At 53.4% G+C, this 26,111-nt stretch overlaps 1 protein-coding gene across 4 annotated transcripts; it reads right to left on the bottom strand.

The window, feature by feature from the left end:
• Window positions 1-7,301: 7,301 nt before the first annotated feature.
• LOC309970173 (myelin and lymphocyte protein) lies at window positions 7,302-25,486 on the bottom strand (the record flags this gene model as incomplete). 4 transcript variants are annotated; one of them, XM_082852434.1, is made up of 4 exons in its annotated part: window positions 7,302-7,392; window positions 11,610-11,735; window positions 12,875-13,042; window positions 25,394-25,486. In XM_082852434.1, 4 exons carry the CDS (start codon window positions 25,484-25,486, stop codon window positions 7,318-7,320), a joined length of 462 nt encoding a protein of 153 aa, XP_082708560.1. The 4 variants fall into 4 exon arrangements, with proteins under 4 accessions (XP_082708560.1, XP_082708562.1, XP_082708561.1 ...); XM_082852436.1 differs by lacking the exon at window positions 12,875-13,042; XM_082852435.1 differs by lacking the exon at window positions 11,610-11,735 and having other exon boundaries at window positions 7,318-7,392.
• Window positions 25,487-26,111: the final 625 nt, after the last annotated feature.

Below are 26,111 nucleotides of genomic sequence, written 5' to 3'. Positions count from 1 at the left end.
TTGCCCAAGGCAGGGCACAGGCCGAGACTGGAGGCCCCTGCCCCACTTTTAGAAGTGAGGGCTTGGCAGAAATATGCTGTCTGTCCACCTGCACCTGCCCTGCCTGCCATCCCTTCCCGACCGGGGCGATAGGAATGAGTCCCAGGAGGGGCCCTTTGGACCAAAGAACTTCTTCCTCCTGGGAGCTGTTGAGAGCCCCTCGGTCCTTCTAGCCTCACTGTGTCCTGTTGGGGTGTGGGTAGGGCGAGCATCTGCAGAGAAGGAACCAGTCAGGGCATCTGCCTGGGAGGTGGGGGTGGGCGAGGTGCGCGTAGGGTTAAAGAGCAGAGGCTGGTGGTGTGGAGAGCAGGACAGCGGGAGCAGGCTGGGTGTGGGGATGCGTCGGCATCATCACAGATGTTCGTGGTACAGTGTTCAAAGAGTGGGCTGGGTGATCTGTGCCTGACTCTCAGGGATGGCCGTGCCCGTCCCGAGCCGCTGGTGGATGCTGTCCGGTGATTCGCAAGGTCGTCGTCCATTCTTACCCCAGAAACTGAAGTCCGCAGGGCAGCTGGTGGGCCCCAGAGCCCAGGCACTGAACCTCCACACTCACAGGGATGGCTCTTTTTGACCTCCTGCCCTGTGGTCAGTGCAGGTTGCTAATTTAGCCCCTCTCTCTGTTCTGCCTCAGTGCAAGTGGCAGAAAGCGGTGGGATATCTTAAAAGAGGAAGACACAACGCCCTCAAGTTCCTGTCAGTGGACACTTCGATTGATTCCGTGTCTTGGCGACTGTAAATAATGCTGCAGTGAACGTGAGGGTACAGGTGTCTCTCTGGGATAGTGATTACCTTATGCTGAGTGAAGTAAGTCAGAGAAAGACAGTGTATGATCTCACATATGGAATCTAAAACAAACAAACAAAAACTACCTTATAGAAACAGATCAGTTTTGTGGTTGCCAAAGTGGGGCTAGGGCGTTGGAGAATTGGGTGAAAATGGTCAAAGGTACAAACTTCCAGTTAGAGATAAATAAGTCCCGGGCATGTTTGTACAGCATGATGACAATAGGTGATAACACTCTTCTGTATATTTGAAAGTAGCTAAGAGAGTAAATCTTAAAAGTTCTCATCCCAAGGAGAAAAGATTGTGTCAACTATGTGAGGTGATGGATGTTAATTAAAGCATTTGTAGCATTTCACAGTATATATATACATAGATCAAATCATCATGTTGTACACCTTAAACTTCTACCATGTTATATGACAACTGTATCTTAATAAAACTGGAGGGAAAAAGAGGAGGGTGGCAGGGGCAGGAAGACAAGGGGGGCAGCTTTCAGAGGAGGGTGCCCGGGAGCCCTGAGGCTGCGCGCCTGCTCCAGCGCTAACTTACTGGGTGCTCAGGTGAGTCTCTTGGCCTCTCCAGCCTCCTGTTCTTCATCTGGAATGTCCCCGACCCCTCCCAGCACTGCCCCCAGGAGGGAGGAGTGAAGCTTGTTAGGTCTGGCTACTCATGCCTGGGCAACTAAGGGACTGAAGGGTCTGGTCAGATGACCATGACCATGACAGTGACCTGCACTTGGCGGTCAGAGGGCTCTGGCAGAAATGGCTTCCTTCCCAAGGGACTGAAAGTGGGTTTACTCTGTGAATCACAATTTGGGGAATGAAGACTTAATGGAAATAAAGAGGCATTTCTTTGGGGTTTTTTAGGACTGCAGCCCAGGAGAGCCAGATTCAAGAAGCACTTGAATCGTGTTCTGCTGGACGACAAAATGGAGAGGGCTTATAAAGGCAAAACCCGCAAGGCCACAGTTAGTTACGAGTTGTTGATCAAGAATTATAATTGGAGCCGGCAGGAGGTAAGGATCAGTTGGAGTCTGAAGTGATTGTGTAGTTAGAAGGGGGAACAGCCTTGAGACCACAGATGTTGTTTGAAAAACAACTGGTGTCCTTGGTTTGATATAGTTAAGAAAATGTTGAAGTTCTCAGTGGTGCAGGGACGTGTCTGAGACAAGATTCTCAGTGGCCACCTGCCCTGTTTTGTATTCCTGAGTTGTGATTACTTCCGTATGATTTCAGTCTGTCATCAACTAGGTGGGGCTTGTTTTTTTTTTAACATCTTTGTTGGAGTATAATTGCTTTACAATGGTGTGTTTCTTCTTTATAACAGAGTGAATCAGTTATACATATACATATGTTCCCATATCTCTTCCCTCTTGCGTCTCCCTCCCTCCCACCCTCTCTATCCCACCCCTCTAGGTGGTCACAAAGCACCGAGCTGATCTCCCTGTGCCATGCGGCTGCATCCCACCAGCTATCCACTTCACGTTTGGCAGTGTATATATGTCTATGCCACTCTCTCTAGGTGGGGCTATTTTAAAGTATGTCATGGCTGATTAAATGTTCAGTTCTGTGGGGAAAAGCAAGTGTCAGTCCGAGTTTCTGACAATGTCAGGAACATGGTTAATTAATAAACACAATGCCAATAACCATCATCTGCCCAGGTTAGAGACTTAGGATCATTCTAGACCTTTTCCTCCTTCATTCCCATGATGGTGAGCCCAGCTGACACTGCCTCAGCCTTCCTTGGTCCTAGGTGCTTACCTGAACCAAGTTCTTGAATCCTCCCAACAACCTGTGAGGCAGGATGAATATTCCCCTTCTGTGGGCAAGGGCCCTGAGGCTGAGAGGTCACACACGTGTGCAGGCTCAGGGTCCGTGTCTTCAGCCGCTGCCTTCCATGGGATCTCTGTTCACCAAAACCTGGTCAGGTCTATCCCACCTCCCCAGCCCAGCCTGTCCGCCGCTCTTCCCCCACCACCCCTGCTACTGCCCACACCCATAGCATCTCTCACCTGGAGAGCTGCCCCTGCCAACAGGTACTCGCCTTCAGGGCCATGTCAGACTCTCCTGACCTCTGGACACCTCCCCTCCCCCGCCCCACCTGGCTGGATCATTGTCCCGGCTCTGCCTGGGGAAGACTCCCTGCCTGCAGGTGTTCTCATATCAGACACGCTTCCTTGGCGGGTTGGGCTTCGGCCTGCGTTTCCTGAAAGTCCCTGTGTGTAGTCTGGAACCTTCTGTATCGTCTGTCAGCGTTGTGGGTTTGATGGACTCGCTCGGCAGGTCTGTGCCCCCTGGTCCTATGAGATGTGGCACATGACAGGTAACACTGGGGGCCGTGGAGCCAGACCCTTGGAACTCGAGTCACGCCTGCTTGCTCTGTGACCTTGGGTAAATCACTTAACCTCTCTTCGCCTCAGAGTCCTTGTCTAAACAGTATCCACCACATAGGGTTGTCATGAGGATTAAGTGCATAAGTAAAGTGCTTTAAGCAGCACTGAGCAGCCAGTGTTGTTGGCAAGGCTTCTCCCATCATGTCCCTGGGCGCCTGCCTCCTACCAGGCTCTCCTTGACTACAAATTGGCTGAAGGACGTCTTGGAAGCTGAACGCCCTGCATGTATCAAACCTCTCTGGGTACCATGTCTAGAGCCTGGCACTGTGATTGTCCCAGATTACCTGTGAGAGCAGAGAGAGGGCATAGCTAGGAGCCCCAGCGCCTGCCTCCAGCACCCCAGTTCTTGGAGGCTGCTGAACGAGGCCCATGAGAACAAAGGCCATGAGTCATGCGGAGAGCGGGGAAAATCACTTTCAGTCTTTTTCTCAAGCCGTGTTATTCTAAATGCCCTGGGCGGATGCCCATGTGTGTAGGAGCACTCGGCCAGGCCAGAGGCACTTTGGCCCTCAGAGGCCCCATTGTGACCCCGGGAACAATCATCCCTTGTGTGGGCTTGAAGGCTGCACTGGCCCACGGCCCACGGGCCACGGCTGGCAGTGCAAAGCCTGTGTCTCTTTAAGGTCAGCATGGAGAGGCCTTAAATCCCGCACGTGGGCTGCTGCAGGGGCTCTGATAAGAGGTGCTTTTTAGAGTTCGGTTCGGGCATGTCGGTGAAGCCCAGCTCCTCTACGCTTTGTCCTCTCCAGGAGAAGGGCAGATCTGGTGGGACCCACTGGGAGCGCAGCAAGGGGTAGGGGCTCGGTTCCTGGAGGGGGACTACGTGTGATGAAGCCCCTCCCAGGCCGCCTGCCCTGCCCAGGGAAGGCCCTTAGGATGTGTCCCCAGAGCCCCCATAGAGCAAGGGGGCCACAGGCACTGAAGTCACAGGTAGAAGCACCCCGAATATCCTGGCGGGATTTGATCCACGGCTGCCTCTCCTTCTCTCCGTCCAGAGACGCACACCCTCACCCAAGCTTGTACTCACCATGGTTTGTTCTGTGCTGCAAGCTTTGCCTCTTGGTCACGTACAGACATTGACTTCTTACTCCTTTCTCAGGCCCGTGGAGGGACATAGCTCTTTGTTCTATGAACTTAGAGACTTCCAGTTATTCACCTTCTTCACAGAGCGTCATCTGGCCCGGGGGCCCTTTGGCTTTGTCGGGGCTGCAGCGTGGAGCTCGGCCGCTGCCTGGACAGGCTTGGCCATGACTTTGCAGCTCAGAGCAGCCCACCCCTTTCAGGAAGACAACGGTGCCCAGGACCTGGACTCAGCTGTGTGGCCTCCTGCAAGCCCTGCTAGCGGTCCGGGTCTGTCCCACATGCCCGGCTTCATCCCCCTCTGACGTCCTCTGCTCACTGATAGCAGGTCTACTACAAGGTCTTGTCTCACTGTCACTTCCTGAGAAGCAGCCAGAGGACAGACCCTCATGGGGACAGGTCTGGACACCTGAGGACAGTGAGTGAGCACAGGGCTTCAGGGACGGAAGAAGTTGGCCCCAGACCCAGCTCCAGTTCTCACCTGCTAAGTGAGTCTGTCTCCTTACCTGTACAAGGACAGTCATAGCTGTCTACTGTGCCCACTGGGAGGATGACAGGAGGCTCTCTACATGGGAGGTGCTTCCACAGTGTCTGACCCAAGCCAGGAGCTCCAAACATGGCAGCCAAGATGGTCACACAGTGCAAATTTGGGTGTTGGTGTGACCTGCCCTTTGGTCCAAGCCAGGGCCACCAAGCAGGCAACCTCTAAGGCATGTCCCACCTGCCCTTGGGGTGGCAGCCAGATGTGCCCCATAGGAGGTTCCCTTTTGCTCAAGACCCAGAGGCAGAGCTGAGGCATGCCAGCCATGAGAAGCTTTGGGGGGCAGACACCATCCCACACCTGGAGGGACCAATGGTCCCAGCACACAGTAGGTGCTCAGTTGACGCCCAGTCTCTGTGATCGGAGGACCTTTCTGCTGTTGCCCAGCAGGCTTCTTAAATGCCCCCTTCCCCAGGCCACATGGGTTCCTGGGAGCACTGCCCTTAGCAAGGAGCCCTGCCCACTGGCCAGAAGTTGTACCTGCAAACACTTCCTAAGTAGCTGGATGCAGATGGAGCTGAGCAGTGAGGTGCACCGGCCGGGAGACTGGACCAGGGTCTGCTGGGGGTGGGGAGAGGCGGGGTGGTCTGGGTGAAGGAAAACGGGACCAGGAGAGGGCCTTTTTTGAGGCTGCCCACCCTTATTACACCCAAAGCAAGAGGAGGCAAGTCGAATGCCCAGTGAAACTGCAAATTATAAAAATGACTCAGGATAGAAGGAATGAGAAGGTCATGTCAGAGAATCTTCTGCAAAGCTTGGGATTAATGAGGGTTTAGAATTAGACAGTTCCCAACTGAAAAAGGGAAAGTAGAGAAAGAGCACATCAAATTTCCTTTAAAGAGGATAATTGAAAAAACACTGAGAAACCCTTGGGAAATTCGACTAAGCCTCTGGTTTCTTTTTTTTCCGATGGGGTCGAATGTGAGCTTCTGTTAGCATCTTGGTGCGTGATGAAAAAATTGTAGACTTCCCTCAGTCAACACCTGGTAGCAAATTTTGTTAAACACGTGACAAACTTCCTATCATTTCTTAACTTGTATTTTTCAGGATATAGCCCCAATCACCTTTTGCTCCTAATAATGTAAAATTTTACCTTAAATTTAAGTGGACTCGGTGAAAGTGGCCTTTTCTGGTACAATTACCCTGGGATAACAGCTCCTGAAGATACCACTGAGATCCAGTTTAGTCACAGGGTCCCCATGTTGGAAGGGGAGTGACACGTCAACTAGTCAGACCTCTGCTTGAGGCTTCAGTCTTTGCTCTGCGTGCCCGCCAGCCAGCAGTCGTGCAGCCTCTGCATCTGCACCTCCACGCTGGAACGTGACCAGCTTTTGAGACACCTGTTCTGGCGTCCCAGCTCTAGAATATCATTCCCTTCCTTTAATGAAGGAGCATTTCGTAACGGGAGCGGAGTTTTCAGGATTCCTTACTGAGTGCCCTCCTTCCTAATCATCCTTTCTCCTCCCGACCCAGACATCTCATACCTGAAAGGTAGCACTGCCACTTGTCATACTACTTCCTTTCACACTGTGGCCCGGTCCCCTTTCTCTACAACAGTGTGGTCCAAGGAAATTCTAAAAACAGTTTCTTATCCACGTTCCTAATGGGAATAGAACATGGAAGATACTGCCCAGAAAATTTCTGATCAGCTTCATAGAGAGTGAGAAGAAACTTCTGCCCCTGTTTTCTTTTGGCTTAAGGATTTTCTAATTTAGCACGGACCCACCCCTCTGTTTTGTAGGAAAAAGAAGGGGTCACCCAGGCTGGTACTTGGTTAGTTTCCAGAGATGGTGAAGCCCTCTGACCTCCCTGGTTCCTGGGGAGGATGGGATACCCACGGTGGTCTCTCTGAGATGCAGTGGCTGGGCACACTGTCACCTGAACTGCCCTTTGATGCTGCCTCTAGAGATTTGGTCTAAACCAAGGATTCCTCAGAAAGCTGACATGATTGTGTTCTCTATGCTGGAGAATTAAAAAAAAAAAAAACTGAAAAACACCCCCATGAAAGTATTGAACATAAAGGTACTTTATAAAGTATTTCAAAGGTTTATCACATCCCACTGTGGACATCTGCAAGTATTTGTTGGGTGAATTTTGTTCCCCATGACAGGTAGAATATTCTTGAAGACAGAGAAACTTGCTGCAAGATGGACACTCAAAAGAGCCGGAGGAAAATTCCAGTAGACGGTTCTCACGATCCGGTCCAGGAGTCAGCAGTCCAGTTTTGTGGTCTCTCAGATCACATTCCTCACTTCCCACTCCCACTGCCCCCTTTCAAATAGGAAACGATCTTGGAAAGACAGCTCAGTAGTTGGAGGATAAATGTAGCAAGCCTCCTACTCTGACATGAAGGTATATGGGAGAGTAAACCTCTTTCTTTCCCCACTATCAGGAACATTTCTGCATTCTAAAGTGTTATGCTGGAAGGCGGGCCGATCAGTTAATAACCCTCTTGGTTTTCAGCTAAAGGTCTTCTGCTGCTTTAGGAAGACTTCCATCTGATTAAAGAAAACACTGCATGGACCACGTACAGCAGAGTGACTACGAATGAAAACACCTGAAAGCAAGATAAGTGACAATTAATGGCCGTGCATGGGGAGAGGGAAAGGCAAGGGCTGTGCACACTGGGGTCGCCACGTGCATGGCTTGCGATCGGCAGCCCTTACGTCTGTGGACTGCCACTGCTTCCCATCACACACGCAGATATGCTTTCCTGCAGAGCCTAGGTGCGACCCAGAACGCTCTCAGCACAGACTCCAGGTGACCTAATGATATACTGAACTTGGTGTGCAAGGTCAACTATTTGCCGTCACACATCATCATATTGGTACCATCCAACTGGAAACGAGGGTCCTCAGAGACCCTTCAAGTGATGATTGAAGGGCTCTTCATGGAAAACTTCCTGCCTGCACACCGATAAGACCAGAGTCCACCAGCTGTGATCCCAGCGGCCTCGGCTAAGAGAGTCTGAACACATGGGTTTGCCGCCTGGACGTGTTCAGACCCCGACCAGAATTTTATTCTAAGATTCTGAATTGCACAAGCATGGGCCAGGGAGCCAGGCCACAGGAAGTGAGGGACTGGGATGGAGAGGAGGGATTTTGAGCTTTTGGCAAAAGGAGGGAGCTTACTGAGAAAGCTACTACTGGGAGCAGAGGCTGGGGAATGTGGCAAAAGGTCACTTTGTGCCCTGTCAAGGCTCTGACCTGCTGTTGTGCACCTGGGCACCATCTGTCCTATCACCCTGCTCTGGGTGGCCGGCCCTGAGGGCTGCCTGCTCCCAAGCAAATATCTGCACCTGGCTTGTGACCTTGGGTGTAGGGTCAGGAGTTTCTAACCCAGGCATAACATCAGGGCGGCTACACTCCCGTGACTGTTGAAAATTCCCCTAAAACCAGCCGTAACTGTGCCTGCTCTTCCGCTGCCTCCACACCTGGGCGAACCCTCACCCTCACTGCCGGAGGCGGTAAGTAACCTGAGTTATTTAATAACCAAGGTAAGAAAATGTATCTGGGAATCAAATACCCTGTCTGAAGGGAGCAGTCACACACGACTGAGAAGCCCCTCGAAGACCCCCCTGTGCATCAGGAGGGAGCAGTGTATTGTGTCGGGGACTCCGAGCCCAATGGAGACCCTTGGCAGGAGCACCTCAGAAGTCCCCACAGGAACAGGAAACACTTACTTTAAAGGGGGGTCAAGAAATGGCACACGGAACATGGAGAGCCAGGGCCATGAATGGACATGAACTTAGGCCCTTAAAAACCCCTCTCCCTAAACAGCTGCCATTATTGCCCACCACAGTTAAGATCCAGAAACCTCTAGATTTCTCCAGAAATTTCCAGCTACTCTCAGGCAACTCTCACCAATCCCAGGGATCCCTCTGGTGCAGATTCTCTGCTGCCAGCCGAGGAGAGAGGGAGAAGCTCAGCTTTTGAGGCAGGTGAGGAGCCCCAGAGGGGTGAGAGGAGGCCAGATGCTCCCAAAGGCCAGGGGTGTGCGGGAGGTCACATCCCCGGACTGCCGCAGCCCCGCCCCACCCTGAGACCATGGGAGGGGCATGTGGGTGTGGGGCAGGGTCTGGGGTTAAATCCTGAGCGTGTCATCATGATCCCGTCTCCCACGTGCACGGACACAAACTGATGTTTTGAACAGAAAGGCGTGAGTTTCCATTGAACTGGGCTCGTATTTCCCCCGGGGGGCTCCAGCCCAGCGTTTCCGTCTGCTGGCAACATGTGGATTCCTGGTTCCAGCCCTGCTGACTTTGCCTGGGCCTCCTCATGGTTCTCCAGCTCAGCTCCCAGAGACGTGGGGACGTGATGCGTCGTGGCAGGGATAAATAGATGTTGGTACAGTCCTCAGTGGAGCACTAAACAGCACAGAGGACGAACCTCTGCATCCCCACCCAGCAGTATGGAGGAGCCTCACAAACCGGAGGCGAAGAGAGAGAAGCCAGACACGGGAGAAGGCGCGTCACGCTCGTGAGAATGCAAAGCAGGGGAAGTGGAACCTGAGCTGGAAACCAGGCCAGCGCTTGTCCTCATTCAGGGGCCCAGTGACCGCAGCAGGACAAGAAGGGGGCTTCTGGGAGCTGCTTATCATGTTGTTTCTTAGCCTGGATGCTTTGTTACACGGAGGGCTTGTGAACTATGAGTCATGGGTGCATTATGGGAATTCATCAGGTTGTACACGTGCTTCCAGGTCACCTCCCTGGATGCCTGTTTATGCTGCATTTTGATGGAAAGTAAAAGGGAGAAGTCAGAATAGGGTAGAGCCTGGTAGAGCCCAGTGGTTCCCAACTAGATATCTGCCCAGTGGGCAGGTCATTCACTCCCCGCTCCTGCGTTGCTCAGTCAAGGGCTGGCCCACTACCCACATTCCATCTACCTTTCACTGCCCTCTTCTGCAGTAATTTTACAGAAACGATTGTCAAATGCCTGGCTGATGTCTGTTCAGAGACAAGGCTTCTGGGCTTGGGATGGGGGAGGTGTGTGTGGGTTCTCTTGTGAGGGGGCGATGAAATAGTCATTTGAAGGTGACGGAGGAGGCAGATGACCAGTCTCCCAAGAGAGGGAAGAACACCCAAGGTGCTGCCTGGCTGTGCTCCTGGTTAGGAACCAGCCACCTTGGGAGATGAGCCCACATGGGGGAGGGTCCCACACGGTGGGACATTTGAGGAGATGCCAGGAACCAGGAGGTGGCCATGCTTATGGAACTGGAGAGCGGCTGGGAGCTGAGGGGAGTGTGTGGCTTCCCCAGGGAAGGAGGTGGGCCCCTGGGGACCAGCAGACAGGCTTTGAGGAGCTTTCCCCCAGACCCCTCCCTCTGGGGACAGGAAGGGCACCCTCACTAACCCCCTTCCCAGAGCCCAACTGCGCCCACCCTGTGGGTTTTCTCTCAGCCTCTGCTCTACCCTTCCCAAAGAGAGGCGGGGGTGGCACAGATTTGGCACCTGGGGCGGACATCTCGTGGTGTGTCATCACATTTGACCTTGGGATTTGCTCAGTTCATAGGTCGATCGCTAGAAACCTGAGTGCTATTTCTGAAACTTTTTCTTAGTTTTTAAACAATATCCATGGTTAGAAATACATCTGATATCATGCGTTAGCACACTGGTGCAAGGACACACGCGCACAAGTCTGGGAAAGAGTTTCATGAAACAGTACCTTCTCATATTCCCTGTCACTCTGATCTCTTCCATCAACAAGAAAATCAGGTCATGACCTCACAGACCGCCATGGATCTGGTCCCCCAGTTGGAGGTTGTTCCTTTTAAAGCTCAGACCTACGTGCGGTGTGCTCCCCAGACACACAGTTTCAGCCCCATCTCACCTCCTAATGGGGTGAAGGAGATCACAGCCCTATTCCACCCATTGCTCATCATGAGGCCTTGGATGGAAGCGGTTTAAGAGCTGTCTCATTCTCCAGGGAAACAACAGGAATTACTGTCCCATTTTATAGATGAGCAAACCGAGGCTCAGAGGGCACAAAGGGACTTGCACAAGGAATGGGCGAGTGTGAACTCCAGGCTTCCTCCTGCACAGGTTCTCAGAGCTGTCAGGCAGGAGACACCGTCGTCAAGAGACGAAGGCCTAATCCCAGCAGCAACCATCCATGGCTGGGGGTCTGGACATGCTGCGCGTGGCAGGGCCTCCCCACAGCCGCAGAGCCAGGGCCTGGGAGACACTGGCCACTCGACTTTCCATCTGTGGTCTCAGCACTGCCCCTGCCCTGATGGTGTGCTTCCCTGGAAGACACTCATGGAGAGCCAGGAACCCAAGTGGCCAGATGTTCTGTTCACACTGGTGCTAAGAGTGTGGGTGAAAGAGCACCTGGCCTGGACACCAGGCCTTTCCAATTCCTGGTGACCCTGGGGCAGGTTGTGCATGCTCTTAAGGCCCTAGTTCTCCATCTGTGAAATGGGTATAACGGCACCTCCCTCCTAGCGGTGTCGTTAGGGGTAAGCAAGATTGTTCACAAGGGCTCAAGACTGTGCCAGGCCCCACGGTCATGTCTCCTCCCGCATCTGCCTCAAAGCCCAACCAGGCTTGGACCCCTGGGCAGTGCAGGCCTGGGCAGTGCAGCACTGACTGATGGCTGAGGGAGTCTGGGGCTCATCATTTCCCTTTTCTGAGGCTTTGTTTCTTCAGAAATGAGGAGAAGGTTTATTTTATTCAAAATTTAGTGAACTAAAAAAATGCGGGAGGGCCCGGGCAGCCTTCCACTCAGAACCTTTTCAGTGGGAGCTGTGAACAGGGCAAATTGACTGGGGACTCACCACAGCAGCGATGTTTTCATGGTAATGTTTGTAGGTGAAGCCCACTTGCAGCTCGATGGCGGCCAAAGCTTCCAGGACAGAGGCACCAAAGTAAAACAGGGAGGCGACACAGTGGTAGGCTGCATCCTGCAGGTGAGAAAAGGCCACTAGACAGGTGGGGCACCCAGATATGGAGATGTGGGGCAGCTGTGGTCCCAGCAGGGCCTGTCCACCCCTCAGATGACGGGGGACCCACCCCAGGACCAGGTCCCCCGTCATCATCTGCTACTCCCTTTGACACCCCCCAACCCAGCCCCCCTCCTCAGAGACATTGATTAACCAGAGATGCCGAGCTGAGTTATCTCACTGGTTTGGGGCCAGAGTAAGGACTTTGATGGAGGAAGGATACTGCTTTCCCTTGAGGTGGGATCTAGTAAGGGGTGGGGAGGTGGCCCTTTGGGATTGGTAGAAATTGGTTCTGGACCTGAGAAGTGTCAGCTGCAGTCACAGTCCCCAGTTCGGGTGTGGCCTTGGTGGCCAACACAGAGTGAGAGGCTCAGGCCATTTTCACTGTTGTGGTGTTGTTAGCTTTTTCTTGGGGGGAGCCAGGGATTGGGGCTCCAGGTATGTTTTAAAAGCAGAAAAGCGCTAGAACAGGTTTTTGAGTAGTTACGATTTGGAGGTGGTTTCTAAGGTTTAGGTTGGAGGCCCTTTGAGACTAAGAGGCCTGGCTAACAGCCCCACCCCCTTCCAGGGGAGGTAAGGGCAGGTGGCCCACGTGTAAGTTTACCCCCTTCATGGGCCTCAAAGCAGAATTCATGTGCAAGAGCGATCATAGGCCTTCCCTCTTCCTGGGCCAAGTCCCTCTCTGGTGACCCTGCTCTAGAAGGTGGTGACTGAGAGCTGGGCAGTGAGCGTGGTCTCACGCTGGGCAGCCAGGACCAGCCCCCAGCACCCTGTCCCCTCCCCCGAAATGGAAGCCAGCCCTTCTGGGTGGTGGGAGATGCCAGCTGGCCCCTGGCAGGTGCAGGAGGTACAGGGAGGGTTGTGACAGTGACAGTCCGCTTCTGCCTTTCACCTCTGCCCGACCTCCTGCGGCGGGGAGCCCTGGGCTGCTATGGGCAGCTCGGATCTGAGGGCCTGCCCGGCTCAGCCTTGGCGCATGGGTGGGAGACGTGTACGGGGCACCTCACCCAGCAGCGGCAAAGCCAACCTACCAGGGGCTACGCTCCGATGCCGCACCCCACCCCCACCCCCACCTCAAACATCTCAGGACCGGGACTCACCAGGGTGATCCAGGAAGTTCTGCTGCCGTGGGCACCAATTAGGTACAGGAAGAGCAGTAGAGTGGTGGCTATGAAGCAAGACACAGACGTGAACATGACCCAGCCCTGGATCAGTGGGATGGGCACATGGGACGAGGCAATCAGGATCCATACCAGCCCCCCAAAGACCTGCAGAGGGAGGGAGAGAAGGGCTGAGGGTCAGACCAGGAGAGCCCACACCCAGGCAGGCAGACCCGGAGGTCACGCTGGGGAACCGGGGGCACTCTATAAATGGTAACTCAGTCAATCCTCACAACATCCCCGGGAGTGTGGTACTGACCCATCTGTGAGATGGGGAAACAGAGGCACCTTTGAATTAAAAATTCGTTATCCCCCCCCCCCCAAAAAAATGTGTTATCCCTAGAAAGGACTGAGGCCATCCAGGGTCTTTTAGTAGAAGGGCAAACCCTGAGATTATATCCTTCCTAGTATTTTTTATAGACAAATATCCTTTTTGTTTTGTTTTGGCCACGCTGCACGGCTTGTGGCCCAAGGCTTGAACCCGGGGCCACGGCAGTGAGAGCACTGAGTCCTAACCACTGCACCACCAGGAAACTCCCCCAAATATTCTTTCTTTTATAAAATGGTAGTGGCCAGCTGATTCTTTTGGTCTTTACTTGGCAAAACAAATTAGCCATACTATATCATTAGCATTTAAGAAAACAACTTGACCTTTAAATCCCCCAGTCCCAGAAGTTCTCTGACTTTTGGAGATGGGGTTGGAGTGGGGAGGGCCCAGATCAGCCTGGTCTCCTCAGAGGTGGGAGAAGCGTTCCTCCCCCCTGTCATTATCCAGAAGACATCCCACTTGGTGTCCTCAGGGTCAGGGAGCCCCATGTTTTCAAGAGAAGCATAAGGACAGACTTGGGGTTCATAATCTCAATGGTATAGTCCGGCTCCCCCTGTGGACAAGGTACAACCCAAGCTGGGATTTCCTTTACTTGTCTTCCATTCTCCTTGTCCCTCTCCATCCCAGTGAAGTCACCTCAGCCTCCTCCACCGACCCCACCCAGAGAAGGACTGGGCTGGGACACGGGTGGAGATAGTCACAGGGTCCAAGGTACTGCAGAGCTTAGCTCCATCCTCCTGAGGGTCTGGGGGCTGAGGACGGGCTGCCCTCCTAGCCCTGCATTCCCTGGGGTGTAAATGCATGTGGTACCCTGACCTTGTCTCCCTGCACCTGCTGCCCACTTGCTGGGTAAGAGATAGCACTTCCCCAGGTGTTCTCTGAGCCTCTTAGCTGAGAAGCTTCAGGAGACCATCACATTTGGGTAGGAAAATCAGTGCAGTGAAGAATCTGGAGTTATCAAAACCAAGTTGGGTCTGATGAATCATATGTGGGCATCTCTGATCAGAAAACTCCTCTACTGATGATTGAGAGGCAGTGGGACACACTTTCCAACTTACAATAAGTGGAGCAAAATCGATTAAATAAAAATCCTCAGACTGCTGTAGAGTAAGATGTGTGTGTAGATTCATCCATAGTTGCCCTTAAGATCAAACAGATTGCCGGGACTTTTTCATAAGGGACGCTTAACAAAAGGATGTGATCGTGCCGATGGCTGAGACAGACTTGGCTTTAGAAGGCACGAGAGTGTGGCGTGGAGAAGAGGGTGGAACTGGCCCATCTTGGGAGCAGAGGGCTGCTGGCACACGGCGTGAGAGGGCCTCTCCACCGCACCCACTGGAGGATGCTGTAGCCTGTGGTTCCACCTGTCGGGCCCTGGCTGGAGGATGCTGTAGCCTGTGGTTCCACCTGTCGGGCCCTGGCTGGAGGATGCTGTAGCCTGTGGTTCCACCTGTCGGGCCCTGGCTGGAGGATGCTGTAGCCTGTGGTTCCACCTGTCGGGCCCCAGCTTCCTCCACTGTAAATGGCACCTGGCAGCTCACTCCGCACGTTGCCGGCTGGTGCGAACCGCCTGAAACTGTGGGCGTGAGTGTGAAGCTTCTGGCCCTGTGCCCCCTCACCACCCAACAGCAGAGGGAAGTCTGCTCACCCAGGATGCCGGCAGCCCAGTGCAGACAGATGTAGAGTCAGCCAGTGACAGCGCAGGACGATTGGGCAAGGCAGTCCCGACTGGGACACGGCCCAAATGAGTCTTGAAGGGAGAGGTGGACTTAGGCCAGAAGGTCAGGACGAGGCTTTCCAGGGGAGGAAGGGTACATGCCAAGCCCAAAGGATGCTGCAGCAGCAGTGAGGGCTTGGGAAGGCCATGAGTTGGCACGAGGTTGGGGAACAAGGAGTGGCAGGGAGTGCGGCTTGAGGAAGGGTGACCTTCACACAGGACTGATCGTTGGGCCACCTCAAAGGCGTGCCAGGCCCTGCTCAGTGGAAAGCCGAGATTCAGCATGAATCACGGGGCAAAGCCAGTGCCTGCCTCACTCGACCTACAAAGTTTGCAGAGAGCAAACACAGCAAGTACAGCGCCCACACCTAGGAGATAAGGCATCCCAGGCAGGGAGCAGTCCACTGCACCCTGGCCTCAGAGCCCTACTGGCCAAATATTTGTCCAGAGCAAAGGGGTAGGTGAGGGTTCAAGCACTTCCCTTCCTAAAGGGAACCCGGAGGGGCTCCCAGCTCTCAGGAAGCACGCTGAGAGGCAATCGTTTTGACACATCAGTTACACAGGTGGAGGCATGGCCCCAGTTTCCGTTCATCTCCGTCAACAGGCCAGATTCCTACCACCCTCACCTGCGCCCAGGTCACCGTCTTGCATAACATCTCTTAGCTGAGTGGCCCGAGAGTCACCAGACTTGAGCTCGCTCTCTGGGTCCCAGATCCCCACGCTAGAAAACGGGGGTGGGGCCTGGACTAGGGCTCAGTGGTCCTCAGCCCTCACTCTGCACTGGAATCGCCTGGTTCACCTCGAAAACCCCAGTGCCCAGGTCTCATGCCAAGGAGAGAAGCAGAATGATAGGACAAGAAGCAAACATCCCAGGCTCTTTGCCAAAGGCTTTGGAGTATGTTTCCATAACACAAGCGGTCCATGGATGGAGTTTTGGTAACTCCTGTCAAACAAGGAGAAATGGTTCCTGTCTCCAACGTCCAGCAATGCCGGCCAAGAGGCCTCTCCAGTTCCTCCCTGGCTCTGATACAAAGTTTCCTTTCCTCTCCTTAAGGCTCCATCCCTGTCTTGCTCTGAACGTGAGAGTCGCTCGTCCTTGGGTGTCCTCTAGACACGGGGACAGAGCCTCAGTATCCAGGAATGGGGTGGAGCTGGGGATCGGAGGCCTCTACCCACCCTGGTGTTTCAGGCCTGGAAACCGCCCATCTTTCATTCAGTGTGCTTGTGGAGGCTGAGCAGAGGTGAAGTTCTGTAAGAACCAAGGATATCGTACAAATCCAGACAAAAAATTTCCAAAGACTTAAAAAAGTTTTAATCTGCGGTCTACCCTGTCACATGATTTTTGTGAAAACAATTTCCTCAGGAGATGGTCTTGGGGAAGGTCTCACGTGAACTCAAGAGTAGGTTCTTTCTTTTCTTTTCTGAATTAATCCAGAGGAGGCAGGCAAGGGTGGTTATGGGTGTAGACTTCAGAATTACTGAATCTGAATCAGCTCTGCCACATTTTGCTGGGTCACTGGTTGTCTCTGGGCAGGTTACTTCCTCTCTGGTCCCTATCTGAAAAATAGTGATAGCAGTAGTGCCCACCCAATGGGACGGGGGTGAAATGAGTTTATACCTACAGGTGCCTGGCACACGGCGAGTGCTCTAAGTACTTGCTGTCTTAACTGTCGTACGATGGGGCGAAGCCGCTCCTGTAACCACGTGAAAACCCCAGTAGGTCAAGATCTCAACTTGCACAATTATCCCCCCCCAGACCTTGTGGGGACCAAGAATTTTAAAATAACTTCAGAAGCATCAAAAAGAGAAAAACCTAAAATCTCCCAGAAATCAAAAGCTGAGGAAAATGTGTCTGCCTCTGCCGAAGGGAACACAAAGGACATAAAAATATGCGAAAGCCTTCCTTCCAGCAATGAGCTCTGGTTACAGAAGTGGGAAAAGGACTCCTCCGGCACATTCTTGAGATTGGTAGGGTGTCTCCATTGCTTGTGCAGGGCTGAGAGCTCTGGGTCCACAATTGTCCAGTGTTTTTGCGGCAGGACTTGGATCATCGAGTTCAAGGCAGAAGAATCGCTCAAATTCTCTGAATATTTTTCTGGGGCTCATTTTACTCTGTCAGGGTTACCACAAGCAGGCAGTCTTCCCATAACAAGGCAAGACGTGACCCAAGGAGGACGTCCACGTGGGGCTGTTCACACACACACCCGGTAGTAAGTCCCTCGGGGCCCAGTGTCAGAATTCCCAAGCTCCGAGGGCACGGTGTGGTCTTGAAGGGCACATGTATGTGAACAGGAGCTTGTGCCCTGAACTCTTGAGAAGGAAACTGGCCACAGAACACAGGTGGCGCACCCAGCCCGGAGCAGTCCTGCTACTTCGGTCAGGTGGGCAAAAACCACCTCCCCAGGAGGGAGAAGAGAGATGGACACACCGATGAGACTTGTCCCGGCTGCCGAGAGCTCCGAGCCCTTAGGTGCTCTCCCAAGGCCACCAGGAAGAGCAACTCCAGTTTGTGTTTCTGGAAGTGCCTCTATCCACTGAACTCTTTTGGCAGTCAGGGGTCACTGCAATGCTGGGAGGGCCTATGCAGGCGACTTGGCCGGTAGAGTAACGGTGTTCCAGGAGAAGCAGCAGTCCCAGCTCTGAGCCTTGGTTGACTAAAACAAGCAGTCGTTCCGTGAGGTAGAGCAGAGGGCGTTTTCTTGCACGTGTGTGTCTGGAGGCTGAGCTACTGCAGGGAAGGGAATAGGCACCAGGTCAAGAGGACTTAAGCGCCAGGCAGCAGGAGAGTATAGAGAGAGGGAGGTCGGAGCACTGAAATCTTCCCCAAGACCCACGAAAAGGGGTCTGAGGGGGAGGCTGGGGGCTCTTCCTGTTCTGAAAAGCAGAGACAGCAGGAAGCAAACACTAGTTCTCATATGAGCCCCACCACCCTTGTACGGAGGAACTAGGCTCCCAGCAAGTAAGGAAAGCCTTCCTTCATCTCTCACTTACTCAGCCACCCATTCATTCATTCATTCACTTATGCATTTAACAGATACTGAGAGGAAATGGCAGCACTGGGGGCAGGTATGTCCAGGGAGACAGACTTTCTTCAAAGACACACCAGTAAATGGAGCCCATCTCGCCCGTCCTGGCCTCTCTCCTCCAGTCTTGCTGCCGAGCCCGACTCAAGCAGCTCTGGGGCCACCAAGGGCAGAGGCAGGTCCTGGTGAGTGTCAGGGCCCCAGGGAGGGTGACCAGCTGAACACCTCTGCCAAGGAGAGGGAAAGAGCCCAGAAATTTGCACAGCGTCCTCTCCTTGGACCGCATGGAGGTATCTGGGGCAGGTCAGAGATTCTCTCTGTGGGGACCCTCTCCCCCTCTGCCAACTGAGGAGTCTGACCTCTGAGTCTATTCCCATGGTGAATGCCAGGAATGCCGCTGAGGCTTCGTGACTCAGTTTACCTATGCCAGGTGCTCTGCCCTCCTGGTCCCATTGTCAGCAGGCTCCTTCCTTCTGGGGAACCATCATTACATGACCCTCCCAATATAGACTTAGATAATGTCCCTTTAATCTGAGGGTGAGACCAGGACTCAGGGGACCTTGAGTCTGTTTGTGAAGAGGAGGATAGAGGTCTGGGATTCAAAAAGACAGGGTGTGGGTTCACGTCTGTAGTTGATATTAACAGGGTGAGTGTGGACTGGGAAGTGGCCCCCCGTCCAGGCCTGAGTCCCTCTTCCCTCAGGTGAGTACCCACCCCCGCTCTCTCCATAGCACTGGTCATTAGCATGCGGGGGTACTTCTCCCCCTTCCCCCCCGTCCCTCTCTTTCTGCCCCCTCCCCTCCCAGCCTGACTGTATTCTAATAGGAACCAAGGCTCCAGTGTGGAATTTCAGGTCAGCTGAGGCTGGCCGTGTGGCCCTTTTTCTCACTGCACATGCACATCAATGTGTGATGGCTGGTGCCAAGGCTTTTCTTTTAGTTCCTACGTGTATGTTCTAGGTCCTAGGACCTTGGTGTATTAAAATGATTCAACACAAGGGTTGTTTTGCCCCAGCGTGAACAGAATATTTTTCACATGGTGGGAGGGACAGAGAATCAAGGCCACTACATTCCCCTAGGAAGTAGTTATGCCACTAGAAGCTACCCATCCAGAAGCTACCAGGAACCACAGCCTCCCACCAGAATGCAGAAGACAGGTCAGAGCCTCACAATGCAGAGAGTACCAGGGCCCTGCTGCGTGCTCTGAGGAATAATCTGGAACCCGTGAGGAGTTGGCCCACACCTACCCAAGGCATCAGTGCTTCAGGGACCAGGGCTGTCATTCACCTGCTGTCCTCACATTCATGAGCATCCAGAGAGAGCACCTGCTGGGGCATCTCATCAGTGCCTGACCCTGGTGGCCTCTGGTCCAAAGCACCAAGTCCGGGGACCTATACTTGAGAGCCAAGAAGAAGTGCAGCTGGGCTTGTATCAGGGGTGGAAGCCAGGGCTCAGCACGGAATCCAGGGGGAGTCAGTCCCCAGCCCCCATCCAGGTCCAGACTGGCTGGCCCCATCCTGCCTGGAGGCAGGCCCCAGGTGGCCCAGTTCCCATGCCCAGCCCTTCCCTCAGATAAAGTGTCCTGAGTCCAGAGCAAAGCCAAGCTATTCCTTGGGTAAAGAAGATGTGGTACATATATACAATAGAATACTACACAGCCATTAAAAAGAACGAAATAATGCCATTTGCAGCAACATGGATGCAACTAGAGATTGTCATACTAAGTGAAGTAAGTCAGAAAGGGAAAGACAAATACCATATGATGTCACTTACATGTGGAATCTAAAATAGGGCACAAATGAACCTATCTACAAAGCAGAAAAAGACTTATAGACATAAAGAATAGACCTGTGGTTGCCAAGGGGGAGGAAGGGAGAGGGATGGACTGGGAACTTGGGGTTGGTAGATGCAAACCATTACATTTAGAATGGATAGACCACGAGGTCCTACCGTATAGCACAGGAAACTATACCCAGTCTCCTGGGATGAACCATAATGGAAAAGAATATTTTAAAAAAGAATGTCTGTATGTGTATAACTGAGTCACTTTGCTGTACAGCAGAGATTGGCCCAACGTAAATCAACTATCCTTCAATTAAAAAAAACAAACAAACAAAAAACACAAGCTATTCCTAAGGCTCTGCAGAACCAGCCTTGGCTGGCAGCACAGCACACGTCCCCAACGCGCCCTGGCAGCCAGCATGGAGGGAGTGGGTACAACAGCCATCCTTTGTCCTGGCCTGACTTGAGTGTGAGCTGTGCGTTGCAGGGGCATCTGGAACCCGCCTACTCTCTTCTGAAAGCACTCGGACAGAGAGGGGGGCCCATCTGCGTCGAGTTGCGGGTGACCTATGGAAAGCGTTAAAGCGATCTTTTTCAAGGCAGCTTGGTTGTGACGACATACGCATGAGGATCCTGGAGCTGAGCTGCATCATCACGCTTAGCGGTTTCCAGAGAACAGCTCAGTCACTGACTTCGGATCAAAGCAGGCCTCCCATTCTTGAAAACCTGGAAAAGTCACTTCTCAGCTCCAAGGACAAACCCCTGAGAGACCTCTACCTGTAATTCTTCCCCTCCCTTTAGAGAAGAGGAAAGGAGAAAACCCAGCAGTACCCTTACCTCCTTCTAAACAGCTCCAGGGAGGGGCCTGCAACACGAGGAGAGACACAGGGCCAGGAGTCAGTGGGCACAGCCAGGGAAGTGAGGCTCTGCCACCGTCCTGCGCTAGCAGCAGGGCCGGCCCGCACTCTCTGGTGACTGTAGGAGAGGTCCCTGGCTGGGGCAGCAGGAATGTTTCCCCAGGAGCAGAGAGGGTGCTTCCGCCGAGCCCAGGAGAACCTCAGGGCACCTGGCTTCTTGCCCAAGCCTTTCACTGAGAGCCATCTCCAGTGTCGTGTCGCCCATTTAACGTTGAGGGGTAGACTGGCCTCCCGTCGACCACTCCAAACCTAGGTGGATGATGCGGGCTGTGCAGTGCTTATCAAATGCAGATTCTTGGGCCGGCCCAGGACCTAGCGACTCAGGACCTCCAGGGTGTTTTTGACAATAAGGCCTAGGCAGCTGTGAGCTCCCCAGTGGCTCCGAGCTGTCCCTTCACTCCCTTGGGGGGAGAAGAGGGAACCAGGCCTTGCCCAGGGCTGCCAGGTGGGCAGTGTGGTCCCTTCTGCTGTAGACGGAAGTTCATCGTGGGTGTTTGGGCGAATGCAGGAACCTGCGAGAGCTCTGCTGTCACTGCAAGAAGTACCACTGGAGACGGAGGTACCAGGCGAGCTGCCTCCCCTCTCTGAGCCTCAGTTTCCCCCCACCTCTTGAAAACTATGTTTCTGTGATTCCACATCTCTCATCTCCTAGGGGTCCTCATGCTGCCTTCCCAGTGTAGCCAGAATGTGGACCACCCGTCAGAAAAGTGCTTTGTCATCCTGCCCCCCCCCCGCCCCCCGCAGTCCCAGGATTTTTCTGGTCACTCGCAAATAATAAAAAGTCCCCAGTCACTTTGGGTCCTAGAAGCAGTCTCATTTCAGTAACTACTATGTCCAGTTCACTGTAAGAATCGACACTGCCAGCTGATTCCGGGTGGCTTCCAACTCCCACCCCCGCCCCCCAAAGGGCACACTCTGAGGTGCGCACACTCTTTCCAAAGAAATGTTCTCTCAAGGTCCAGCCATTCTATCAGCGGCTCCATCTCTAGCAGGCTGGGGAAGAGGCAGTTGGGTTAAAGATTATTACATAACCTGTTTTCAGGTATCCCCTTCACAAGTTTCGAAAGGGAGGCGTCTCTCCCGGCACTTGGGGAGACCAGAGCTGGCCAGAGCTGAGACAAAAAACATCCTATGTTAACATCCCATTTTCTGAACATGTCCCGAGTGTCCCGAAGCCCCTGGCTTAGAGGGAAGACGAGGATGGGGAGACAGAGCCTTGGTTCCAAAAGGAAAAATGTCCTTGGGTGGCAGTGCGGGAACAGACCAGAAGCAAAGCCCTAGGCGGAGTTGTTGTGGGAGGGGGGACACTGGGCGTTCCACCTGCACCTGAATGGGGGTACACCTGTGACCCCACCGCCTGCAACAGCGGCATGGCCTCTGCGGCTCTGGAGTGCTCACGGGGGCAGGGTCACACCACTGGTTGGGCCTGCCTTCCCCTTCCCGTGAAGACCCTGCAACTCTCAGAAGTCAGGAGCTCAGGGTTAGGGGTGCAGGGCCAGAGTTGAGCTGCCCTGCGCCAGCCCGAGCTACCAGCCTTCCCTGCTCTGTGGGCATGTCTTGGGAGCTGGGCAGAGCTCCACCCTCAGTCCTGGAGGCTGAAAGTTTGGCATCTGCACCTCCCAGGCTATTGGGAGGTCAGGCATGAGAATACAGACTGGGAGTAATCAACGACTCGCTGGACCACAGAGTTAGAAAATAATCAAGCATTTCACACCCTCTGGACCAGCAGAAAATTACAAAGTCTGACTCCACCAAGTGTGGCAGGATGAGGAACAATGCAGACTTTCATAAGCCGCTGGTGGGGTCAGGAAGTTATACAATATGGGGACCCTCTTTACGAAAGCACGCAGAGTGAGTCGGAGTCGTGGAAGGGTCCTGAGCAAGCGGGGGTCCTGAGCTTAATTAAGCTTCATCAGCTTCCTGGAGACTTCACTTCTGGCTGTGTACGTTGTAACCCTTTTGGACATCAGTGCGCTAACATCTGGGAAAACAAGGGTGTGCATTCCCTATACCCAGCAAGTCAAATCTCTGTGTGTTCCCACAAGAAATTCCCAAAGGTAAAGAGGCAAATACAAGGATGTTCTTTGGCGGTTCCAGCTGCGCTATCAAAATGCAACACATTGGAAATTGCCCAAGCGTCCATCAATAGAAGACTGAATAAACAGTGTCAACATGTATAAAGCTCAGAACAAGGTTGCATGAAAAGCATGTTGCAGAAGGATGTGTACGGGGTGACGGTACTTTCAGAAAGTGGGAAAAAATATAAAACCACACCGTGTGTAGTCATGGGTAGCTAGGTGTGCAGTAAAGGTCTAATCTTGAACACACATTCAGCCCAGGGGTCGTCCTGAGGCTGGAGGGAGGAGAGATAAGGTAAGGTCATAGCAAAATACCCAGGGGCCTTAGATGTCATCTGAAAGCCCTATTTCCTTAATACTGAGAGTAAATAAGGCAAAATAGTAAGATTTGACAAAGTTGAGTGTTAATTACATGGATGCCTATTAAGGTATATATAGTTTTCTGTCATTTTTGAAATAGTTCTTACTTAAAAAAATTTGATTTGAAGTTGGTACAACAGAAAACTAACCATTTAAAATGGACCAGTTCGATGGCATTTAATACACTCACGATGTTGTGCAACCATCACCGCCAACTCCAAAACCTTTTCATCACCCGAAAGAAAAGCCCATACCCATTAAGCCGCTCCCAATTTCCCTCTCCTCTCGGCCCCTGGCAAACCACCAACTTGTGTTCTGTCTCTATAGACTTACCCATTCTGGACATTTCAGATAAATGCAGTCATACGCTACGTAACCTTTTGTGCCTGGCTTCTTTTACTTAGAGCAGTGTTTCAGTGTTTATCAACCTGTATCAGTACTTCATTCCTTTCTACAGCTGAGTAATATTCTGTTGCATGGAATATTACAGTTTGCTTATCCGTTCACCCGTTGATGGGACATTTGGGCTGTTTCCACCTGTTGATTATTGTGACACACATGTTCATGTACCTGTTCAGGTCAGGGCAAGAGGAGGAGGGTGTGCTAGAGTCTTTTGCATGAAGCCCGATTAACACACTTAAAAAAAATTTTTTATTTATTTGACCATGCCGTGTGGCGTGCGGGATCTTAGTTCCCCAGCCAGGGATTGAACCCGGGCCCCTGGCAGTGGAAGCACAGAGTCCTAACCACCGGACTGCCAGGGAATTCTCAACACACTTTCTTATGATTCTTGTTATAATGCTCCCCAAACAGCTACAAAGGCAGAGTAAAAAACTCATTAGGGCAACTCAAGAGATACGAGCAAGTCATTTTGATGCTTAAAAATCTCTCTGCCCCATCTCACCTCTAGCCGTCATCACTTACAGTCACCAAATGCTGCCTTTGTAAGTACAGTAGCCTCTGAAGAAACCACCTATTACTCATTTTCAGGCTAAGTGCGACTGGAAGCGCAGAGATGAGCCATTTGGGGAAGGAATGTTCCAGTGACTGCAAGCCCCTTCCACTCTGGGCCTGGGTGTCCCTACCTATAAATGGTGTGGCTCAGCTTAGAGGTGTCCAGGGTGTCTCCTAGATGTCACTTCCTTGATATGGTACCATCAAGCAAACTTAACCCCCGCTTCCCTTTCCCCCAACCCTCCATGGATGACAGAACCTGATCCCTTTGTTGTTCACACCCTCCCTGACCGTCAGGAGATAAGAAGCTGGGGTCCCGTTTTTAAACAGGCTTGGACGTTTTCTTTTCCGGCTGACTCTCCAGGCAGCCACTTCTGCGGTGGGGACGCAGGGAAAGGAGTCTCGGAGCCCGTGGAACGGCACCCACAGAAGAAATACCGCACCCGCTCCCCCCACCCCCTTAGGTGAGGCCCTGGGGCCCTGGGGAGTTTAGGCTGAAGGCGGGTCTGAAGTCTCCCGGCAGTGAGCACTTTACAGGAGCCCAGAGTAGGAAGTGATTTCCTGCAGCCGTGCGCGGCTGTGCGGCTCCAGTGTAAGGAGGGACCAGCCGCGGTGCAGAGGTCTACAGACTGCTCAAAGTCAGCCAAGGCCGGGGACGGCTCTCACAGGTCCCTCTCCCCTCGCACACCCCACACTGGGCACCATGGCTGTGGCGGAGCAAACGACAGCGTGTTTTATTAGTTCCAGATCAAAGTTGTCGCAAATACCTTCACCAGAGACGTTCAAGAGAAAATAATCCGGATTCGGCTCCTCCTATGACACCAACCCAATCTCCACAGTTCGCTTGGTAATCCTCAGGTTTCTTTTGATGATTTTTAAATTTTGAAGCAAAATCCTAACCCTGGAAAGAGCTGGGCCCCTCTACAGGGACGTCGCTCTCCAATAAGGGCTTCCTCTGCTCGGCCCATGGGAGACAGGTTGGGAGCGCAGCATCGAAACCGGCGCGCAAAGAGTGGACCGGGGCCGGCTTCGGGTATCTGACCCGTGTTGCGAGTTCGTTTTTTCCACCTAAGTCTTGGAGACGGTTTCCCCATGGCCGTTAGCTAGAAGGGGCCAAAGTATTACTGCGGGGTGGGCGTGCGGGAGAGCCTTTCCTCCCCGGGCCCGGCTACCGAGGCTCAGGGACCCTCGCTGCTTGCGGATCAGTCGGCGCGCTGTGCGGATCCCCCAGGAGAGCGCGCGGCACGACCCATCCCATCCCGCCCTCCTCGGCGCGGGCGCGGGGCGCGCCAGCCACTCACAAACTCGAAGATGAAGAGCAGGTCCGGGAAGGTGATGAAGACCGCGAAGCCGCTAGGCAGGCTGCTGCCACCCGACGCCGCAGAGGGGGCCATGCTGGTGGGCTGGCGACGACCTCGGAACAGGACGCGCGCAGCTCTGGCTCTGCGCTGAGCACTCGCTTGCCCGGCGGAGCTCAGTGGCCAGGGCGCCCCCGCGCGCGGGTTAAGAGCAGGGGCGCCCCTGACGAAGAGGGAGGAGCCCCGGCCGCCGCCCGGCCCCCGCCCTAGACTGAGGGGCACCCCAAGGGACCTGCCCAGCGCCAAGGGCGCAGCCCTGAACCACCCCGAGGTTGGGGCGGGGGTTTGACTCCTGATTCCCACGTCTGGGCGCCACCTCCCACCCGGAGCCAAAGCTACCGCGGTGAGGCGCTTCGCACACTTGGCACACTTTGCACTCTGCAGGTGATCGCCATTTCTTAAGAATGATCACCATCAACCACTATTCCCCCCAAACTCTCCACCGTGGCACCCCTCGGGTCACCACTGCTCGAACTGTTCATAAGTTGGAGCTCTTTCATCTTTCTGCTGGGTTAGTTAATACGCGTGACCTCTGGGTCCAGGCTCATCGTGAGACCAGTTCCCTGCCCTGCAGAGGCGGTGCTGAGACCAGCTCCGGCCACCCATTCCTTCTCCCTGCACCCTCAGAGCCCGGAGCCCGGAACGCTGCACCCCGGTCCGC

This window comes from Leucopleurus acutus, assembly GCF_964270905.1.
Source record: "Leucopleurus acutus genome assembly, chromosome: 12".
NCBI lineage: Eukaryota > Metazoa > Chordata > Mammalia > Artiodactyla > Delphinidae > Leucopleurus > Leucopleurus acutus.
Note: the sequence above shows the minus strand (reverse complement) of the source record. Positions and strands in the feature narration are given on the sequence as shown.